Source organism: Natrix helvetica (assembly GCF_964273705.1).
Source record: "Natrix helvetica genome assembly, chromosome: 5".
Lineage (NCBI taxonomy): Eukaryota > Metazoa > Chordata > Lepidosauria > Squamata > Natricidae > Natrix > Natrix helvetica.
In genome coordinates this window covers 77400759-77409498 of record NC_138551.1, presented here as the reverse complement: position 1 = coordinate 77409498, position 8740 = coordinate 77400759, and the positions used below count along the sequence as shown (strand labels likewise).

The following is an 8740-nucleotide window of genomic DNA, read 5'->3' as shown; positions in this document are numbered from 1 at the left end:
AAAAGGCGCGCCTTGCTTCTCACCTGCCCCAGAAATAATAAGCCCTCCCCTATAATAAGCCCAAGGACATATTTCGTGGGGCAAAAGAAAATAAGACCCTGTCTTATTTTCGGGGAAACACGGTAGTTATATTAACTGCTGAAGAGAAACCCACTTGAGCCTAGTGGAGGGGTCCCCAACCCTCGGGCCACAGACCAGTACCAGTCTGTTAAGAACTTGTTGACTGTTGGGAAAGAGAGTGAAACCAAAACCATCCCCCCCTCCCCCGTCCTTTGAAAAATTGTCTTCTGTGAAACTGGTCCTCGGTGCCAAAAAGGCTGTGGACCTCTGGTCTAATCCATATAAAGATCTAATGTTTATTCAGATCTTATTTGCAAATTGCTCTCCATACATTGATTGGTATTTGCAAGCACAAATAAGAAGCAGAAGCGCACATTCAGTTTATAAGCAGGAGTGAAGTTACTGCTGCAAATATATTACACACCAGCAACTGCTCTTACTTCAACTATAGCCCCCCCTAAAATATCAGAGCCTATGTTGGAGGGGATGCTTGAACAAAGTTATGATGCACATGTGAGATAAAGAGCAAGTGACTCTCCTTATAGGTCTTCCAAAGCGTAGTCTTTGTAGCACTACACCAAACCATATTTAGCATCACACTTTCATTCAAATATTTCCATTTTAGTTTGTGGCATGACACCCGAGCAGCCTTCCCCAGGCATGGCCTTATCCAACCAGTCTTGACAATTGTGTAGAATTTGGGGAGCTGCTTCAAACATTTGGTAGGTGTCCAGCGGGGGAGAAGACTGTGCTGGAGTGTAGCCCAATCTTGGGCTGATGAGAGTGTGAGGGGGGGGGGAAAGTGTTGGGACAGTTCAGATGTCTAGAGACGTGAACAGAAACAGAAAACAATTATGAAAAAATACTAGGGAATACTAGATTTGTGGGCAAAAATATTAGATATGGCCATAGCAACTAATAAAAATAATCCAGTTTTATGATCAGAGCTGAATAGCCGGTTAAATTCCAGCTTTTAGACTTTCTGCCGCTAAAGCCACATTACAATGTTCAACTTATTTCCCAACAGAAGGACTGACAAAATTATCAAAATACAATTTATTTTAAGTGAATTGCTTACATAGTAGTTGTGATACAGTGAGGAAGAAGGGAAATGAGATGGAAGGAGTTTGCTTTTTTTACAATGCATGTTCCATCCCACTACTGGTGCAACAAACAATCGTTTGCATTCTCCATAAACAATACCACCACTACAAAACAGGAACGTGAACATGGGAGTAGGTGCGCACACACCCATCCTAATTGGCTTGCTCTGCACATCTGAGTCAAAACTGCAGTCACACATTATAATTTACAAAATACAATGCATCTGGGGGGAAATCAAAATCACAATTAAAATAATACATACACATTCATACCCAACATGTTCTGGCTCTGTAAAAGCTACAGAAGAAAAATGAGGTATGAGAAGGTGAATAGAAATGATTTCTATTTCTGTGCAAGTTGCCTACTCTATCATTTTAAACCTATTAGCTTGAGAAGTGCAGCTATCTATAACAACCTTCAATATGAAGGACTCTGGATTGCTTAGGATTATTGTAGTTGTGAAGAGCTATCCTTAGAAGGGAAAATTCTTACCAAACTCTACAACAAGCAAGCTAAGAGGAGAGTTTTTGTCTATTTTTACAAGACAAGCTCATCAGGCAGCCAACATTTATAGATTTAAGGCATTTCACAAGAGTCATTCAATCTCTAAGCAAAACAGTGTGCTCTTGGGGTATTTTACTGGGTTTTGTTTAAGGCACACCTTGTGTGTACACAGGATGGCAATCCCCTTGTGTAGGGAGTTGCCTTATGAAAGCAAAGTTAACCTATTATAGAGCAAGTTGAAGGCAGAATAGTGAAACAAAGTCTACAAACATACAGGGGCTTTTTATAAATGCAGTTGCCACCTTTTAGTCTGTTCATGCTTCGATATTTCTTCCACATATACCCAGCCTAGGACAGATACATTTAACAGGACTGCAAATACATTGATGGGGACACCTGCATCTGACATAATTCTATCAGTCCTACAGATTTTAAAGGTACAGATTATCTTTTGGGATACAAAGCTGGTAACTCAAGTTCAAGGAAACAAAAGTTCTTTATAGGTTTCTTACTTTTGCGAACTATTGAAATTTCTTTGGAGATATAAAATAGGACTCCCCAATACTTCTCAACTACAACACCGAACTTCATCTTTCTTCCCTTTCTTTCTCAACTCTTATCCTGTTGAGATACTCCTATGCCCAAAACCCAAACAATGAATTGTGTTATGGTCATTCTTTGTTTAGGTTGAATTCAAGTCTCAGGCTTCACAGTTTGGTATCTCTCTCAATTCCCATTGCATTTTAAAGTAGGCACAAAGGTTTTTTGTGGCTATCTATTCAACATTCCCCACACAATCACAGCTTCCTAAAAGTCAGCACAACATTATTTCTTCCTAACATCTCTTTTTTACATGTCCAGGCAAGTGATTGGAAGAAACCGAGTTTCATATATATGGAGCACACATGCTGTTCTTATGCTAGGCAACATTGTCATCGAATTGTCCCATGTCTAGGTTATAACTGGAACATTTGCTCTTTTAAATGAAAGAAGTTAGCTTTTTTTAAGTAGTCACCATGCCCTCCAACTTGGTTTGTTTATATTGCATATTAAGAATCTGAAGATCAGCAATGTCAGCCATTGATGTTAGAGGCCTCTGTGGATATATTTCAGTCACCAATATGGAGAGGATGTTTCAACTGTGCTCCACTTTTGCCATTCAGGATAGAAGCTATTGGATATCCGAGAGCTGCCATGTTGTTCACCCACTGCTTTGTGCACCTTTCTTGAAGATTTGAGTGTTAGGCAGCCTTTCCTGGGTGATGTTGCCACTTGGACACCATCAGACTTCCATTTTGCATGGACAATCTTATAGTTTTGCCCATCGTTATTGTCCCAGAAAATGTGGTCACCATTTTCATAATACACACAAAATTCAATTTTTTGCTCAGTAGGAATGGCTGCAGGCAATTCGATTGCAAAGGAGAAAGTGTCATTATCTGAGTCACCATATACATTGTTCATGTAGATGCAATTGTAGTCAGAATAGGTTTTCCATGAATCGTAAGTAATTCGAATCTTCACCTTCTTTTCAAAACTCACATTTTTCACTTTCACGGTCCCAGATACTGTACTTTCTTGCAGGGTGCAGTTTTCAAGACAGACAAAGTTCTTCTGTAAGTGACTCCGGAAGTCTAGGTAGTCAGCTGAAGGCTGAGTAAAACCAAGAATCAAGTTCTTTTCCTCATGTAATTTTAGGCTAGCTGTGATGTCTTCAAGATCTGACAAATCAAATTGGAGATCCCAGACTGGCTTCTCCTGGAATTCAGAGAAGACATGGATGGCAGTCAGAGAGAGGCCTTTCGAGTCTGCAAAAACCACTTTCTTCTTGGCTCGGCCAACAGAGTGTTTCCATTCACTATTTTGGTGCTCAGTTTCACGTTTCACATTGAGGCATGATCTCAGAGGCTTTAAGCGATCCACAAAATTTCTTCTTTGATATTCATCAAGGGGGGTTAGAAAACTCTTCACAGGTGGTGAATGGGCCAAACATATTCTCATGGCTACATCTACAGGCATGATGGAACTGGGCAAAGGTCTTGGGTCCAAAACTTGTATCATTCTGCAAAGGAAACAGAAATAACTGAGTACATTAGGCTACAAGCCCTAAGGGAAAAACTCTCCAAAAGGCTCTTAAAATGCATGCTGTTGCTTTTAAAACCAATGCTCAGATGGTGGGGAAACTTTAAATAATTCAGTCAAAAAAAAAAATGTGCCAGGACCAGGGCTAGGAACTGATAAAGTAACATAGCTCCATTCCAAAATGTTTGAATGAAATCCATGTGACATTTTGAGCTAACTTAATAGCTTCTACAGATTATTTTAAAAGCCCAAAATATAATCCGTATACATTTATACATTTGCACATTTATAATACAGATCCTATTCCCTATATACAAAGCGCTGGGAAAGTGGGCGTGTCCAGCATTCAAAACAAGGTTTATCAAAACCTGCTTTAAAAGTTTTTTTTTATTTTAGTTTGTGGAACTCTTTATGGAATTGACTGGCATTGTTCCTATGGTATTTTTGGTGCAGTCTCCTTAAATTCTATTCATTCACTTTCAGAAAAAAAACTCAAGCATATGGGTTAAAATCTCTAAATCAGCCTTCTCCTCCCCCCTCAAGCACTTTCCCCCCTCATCACCTACTGTAGTCTTTTAGAGGAAAGCTAAGGGTTGCCTGAAATCTAACCACAACTGAGTTTAAATTAACTTTAAATTGAGTTTAGGACATGTCGCTATCAGAATTTTCTAGAACCCCCGAGAAGTTTTCAGTCACACTCATTTAAAGATATGCCCCCTCTCAAGGCATGGCAGTTGGGACCCCACCCCACCCCCCCCAAAAAGAGGCTATTTGTGAATCGATACTGCCAGGATAATTTTTTTAAAAAAAAACCCGACTTTGACAGGATTTACAAAAAGCAGCTGCGAAATTCGAAGCGGAGGAGAGGAGGGGGGGAAAGGCAGGCAACCCCAAAGCGGCCCTTTTTCTCCTTTTCCCCCAGCCGCGTCGCACCTTCTCCCCCCCCCCCCCGATTACATTTCACATTCGGGATCCGTAAAGTGATTTCTTTTTTTCAGGAGGAGCTTAAAAGCCATCTCTGAAGCCGGCGTTGAAGTTAATTTACTCCCGACCGCCGCATTCATACTTAAGCGAGCCCTATTATTATTATTTTACCCCGTCCTGGAAAGCGGGCGAGAGCAAGGTAAGCAACGAGTATTTAAAAAAAAAGTTGATTGTCATCAAGTTGGCATCGCCGTCTCTCGCCTGGACCCAAATGCGATGCACCAATTTCCAGAAAGAAAGGGGGGGGGGGGGGAAGAGCTTGGTCAGAATGCAACCTCTCTGCCCAAGCCACGGTCCCCCCCAAATAACAGCGTTTCGCCGAGGCTGCGCAACTCCGGCCCCTTTTGCTCCCCATGACGGAGCAAAAATTTAAAAGCGCCCCCTCCCTCGCGCCATTCGCTGTAGGACTCCCCGAGTTCAGCTGCGAAGCCTTTTCCTCCCCCCAGGGCTGCAGCCGTAGTTTTGTCCACCCCCGCTTTTCTTTATTATTTCAGACTGGCAAGAATTGGAAGGGACCTTGGAGGTCTTCTAGTCCACCCCCGTCCAAGCATGAGCCCCTATTGTATCCTTGCAGGACAAATTAGTTGTCCATTATTATCATCACTATTATTATTATTATTATTATTCCGCGGCGCCGCTTCTTCCTTCGGCTTGCAAAACGCCTCTGCAACCCTTCCCTGGAGCCGCAGCTCTCTCGCTGGGCTTACCTGGTTACGGTTTTACATAGAAGCGGCGAGAAGAGCCTTCAAACTGCGAGGGGGAAGCGCTTGCAAAACTTGGGCAAGGCGAGCGAGCTGCTTCTCGGGGGCGCTTTAGCGAAGCAGCAGGGGAAAAAGGGCCTCCGCCCCCTTGCCCAGTTAAAGGATTTTCTCCCCTAAACTCGCCACCCGCCCAGCCTACCAGCCAGCCAGCTGTCCCTCCCTCTCGCTTGCTCCGCTACGGCTCCCAGCCCAAGTTCCCCGTCTCGGCCCCGCTCCGTCCGCTTATCAAACGCGACGCTGTCCTTTTCACGTGAAAGCGGCCGAGCGACCAATCGCGTCTCGAGCTCGGCGCGCTCCGACTAATCAGCGCCTGGCTGGCCCGCCAGGGGAAAACGTGATCGCTCAGTCTGCAGACCGGGAGAAGGGAAAGAGGGGAGGGGGAGAGAAGAGAGGCGGGGAGTGCATGCGGTTGTGTTGACACAGCTTCCAGCCGTCGGACCCCTTTTTGCTCGGGCTCAAGGTCAGCCTCCGCCGGCGCTCTCGCCTTTTCTAAATAGAGGCCTCATAGTAGCGGGACCCTGACACGGGATCCTTTGTCACTCGTCGCTTTCCTAACCAGCCCAAATAGGGGTTGACTTATTTCCTTGCGTTCCCCGAGGCTGCCACCCTGGCTCCGCTTTCCTTTGCCCATTGAATGCTATTTCTTACTGGCTATATATAGGGCTGCGCGCAGTTGCAATCTATTTATACGAGGTTGCGGAATCCCCCCAGCTGCTTCCTTTGGGATGTGAGAAACCTGCTGGGCGTCCCTTGTTGTTAAAGGAAAATAATACATATGCAGGTAGTCCTCGAGTTACAACACTTCATTTAGTGACCGTTCACTAAAGGTCACAGTGGCATTGACAAAAGGGACTTATGACAACCTTTGTAATCAATAATCATGGGCAACTAATTTGTCTGCAATGATACAGTAGGGGCTCCTGCTTGAACTTTGTAGCATCCCCAAGATGATATCAAAATTAAGATGCTTGACAACTGACTCATATTTATGACGGCTGCAGGGTCCCAGGGTCACACGATGCCCTTTTGTGACCTTCTGACAAGCGAAGTCAATCGGGAAGCTAACTTATCAACTGCAGTGATTCACTTAACTGTGGCAAGAAAGATAAAATGGGTCAAAAGTCTCTTAACAAGTGTCTCACTTAACAACAGAAATTTTGGACTCAATTGAGGTTATAAGTTGAGCACTACCTGTACCATATCACGTTCATAATCTCCAGGCAACCTTGTCATTATCCATGATGGATGAGGATTATGGGCGCTATCCAAAGCTTCTATAAATGACCTGATGAGTAGAGCACCTTTTTAGCTTCTGCCTGTTGCGCAGCTGTTAAAGGCCAGAATGAAGTAAGGTTTGGTTTGATTATTAATGCACAACCAAAGTGCATTATCCACAAAAAAGAGGAACTGGCTATTGTCTTTTAAATATTACAGTATTCATTAATCCCTGACAATGTAGCCAGCTATGAAGAATTATGGGAGAGTTCATCCAGAAACAGCCAGTTTAAGGCATTAAGGCATCAGGCTAGAAACCAGGAGACCGTGAGTTCTGGTTCCACCTTAAGCATGAAAACATGTAGGAATATTTGAAAACAATTTTAGTCCATAACATTTGGAAATACTGGCGTGAAGGATTTTAGCTCAAGCTCATCTCCTAAATAGAAAGCCACTAAGATTGACACAACATGCTAAAAAACCATGTGTTTACTGAATGTACCATACGTGGATGGATTGACACATCATGCTAGCTAGGCCATAACGGCTCACTTTTCCTAACCCAGTGAGATAAACCAATCAAAGCATATTGTGATATAAGCACTGTATGTGAATTAAGCTGATGATCATCGTCAATCCTATCTCCAGCGTACCTGATTCAAATTACAAAATTGCAATTAGTTAGGAACAAGCAGTGATTTGAATTCTACAACTTCTCAGAGCAAAATGATCAACCCCGCATTCCTATCTACAGCAGAGTCAGACCTGTAAAAACATGAAGAGCTGTGATTTTCTTCTTTTGATGCTTCTTTTAAAATAAATAATATTTTATCAAACTACATATCCTGCACTAACTCAATCCCAGTAATTAAAGTACCTCAGGGAGAGGAGGAAAAAGGTATAGAGTTAATAGCTGTGCCAAAGATGATTTTTTTTCTTTTGCACCTTCTTTTATCCATATGTGAAGACTGCCAACATTATTTTCCTTGGTGCAGTTATTAAAGACAGTAGTGTCTCACTCTTTTGAACATAGATAAGGAGAAGCAAATACTTAAAGACAGCTTCGTATATGGTGCCATGATGTATGCTTCCCCCCATGAATACATAGAAGTCACAGCAATTCCCAAGTCTTTAGGGAACACATATTTTAAAAAATATTTTTGTCATAATCCATCTTTTTATCACTTGTATATAATTCACTCCAAATGCACGATTAGCAAATAGCACTTAAGACTTACGTACCACTTCATAGTACTTTACAGTTCTTGCTAAGAGGTTTACAGTGTCAGCATATTGCCCCCAACAATCTCATTTTACCGACCTCAGAAAGATGGGAGGCTTAGTCAACCTTGAGCTGCTGAGAATCGAACTGCCGAACTGCTGACAGTCCACAGTCACCAGAATTAGCCTGCAATACTGCATTCTAACTACTGCACCACCGCGGCTCTTAATAATTCTTTATTAGTCCTCTTTCTAAATAATGAAGTTGAAGCATATATTTATATTAGGGGACCTTTCGTTCTTCTGTATTTGGAGACCTTAGAACCTCTGTTCTGAGCCAGTTTTTCCCCTTTTTTTGGTTTGGCTGACTTGCCAGCCCATTCTATTTTCATGGCTCCAACAAAGGAAAAATAACAGAGGTTTGTTACAGTACAAAGTTTATGAAAATTCTCCTACTAAGCAAGTTCCTTTTGCCTCTCCTTTAGAACCCTGAAGCACAATGAGGAGTAAAGCATTAAAAATAAAGCAGAGAGAGGAAAGCAACTGCTCTTTCCCAACCCAGTTAAGCAAACAGCTGTCAAGTACATCCACTCATTTCAGAAATAGAAAATATAAAAAGCCCTGATAATGTTTGCAGGGGCTCCCTCTAATATTTAAACAATGAGTCTTTAAACACTGTGCATTGTGAGAGGAGTGCATCTTTCAGCCAGCATGAAATAATGCATGAGAACTGCTAGCATTTGTCTGTCTGGAGAGCCCCTAATAATGCATTTTTCCTTAATCTTATTTTGTGTTGGGTTTGAGCAAAC

The 8740-nt window shown here is 42.4% G+C and overlaps 1 protein-coding gene across 2 annotated transcripts; it reads right to left on the bottom strand.

Annotated features, from left to right (window-relative positions):
* Positions 1-1101: 1101 nt before the first annotated feature.
* PPP1R3C (protein phosphatase 1 regulatory subunit 3C) lies at positions 1102-5708 on the bottom strand. 2 transcript variants are annotated; one of them, XM_081955686.1, is made up of 2 exons: positions 5442-5708; positions 1102-3730 (listed from the first exon to the last, which is right to left on the bottom strand). In XM_081955686.1, exon 2 carries the CDS (start codon positions 3727-3729, stop codon positions 2782-2784), a length of 948 nt encoding a protein of 315 aa, XP_081811812.1. In that variant the 5' UTR covers position 3730; positions 5442-5708; the 3' UTR covers positions 1102-2781. The 2 variants fall into 2 exon arrangements, with proteins under 2 accessions (XP_081811812.1, XP_081811811.1); XM_081955685.1 differs by lacking the exon at positions 5442-5708 and adding an exon at positions 4708-4787.
* Positions 5709-8740: the final 3032 nt, after the last annotated feature.

Excerpts from the sequence above, each read along its gene's own strand:
- PPP1R3C (XM_081955685.1), bottom strand. The coding sequence starts at position 4,766 with ATGGCTTTTAAGCTCCTCCTGAAAAAAAGAAATCACTTTACGGATCCC. Across the intron at positions 3,731-4,707 it reads ACGGATCCCGAATGTGAAAT|AATGATACAAGTTTTGGACC; the intron begins GTAATCGGGGGG and ends TTTCCTTTGCAG.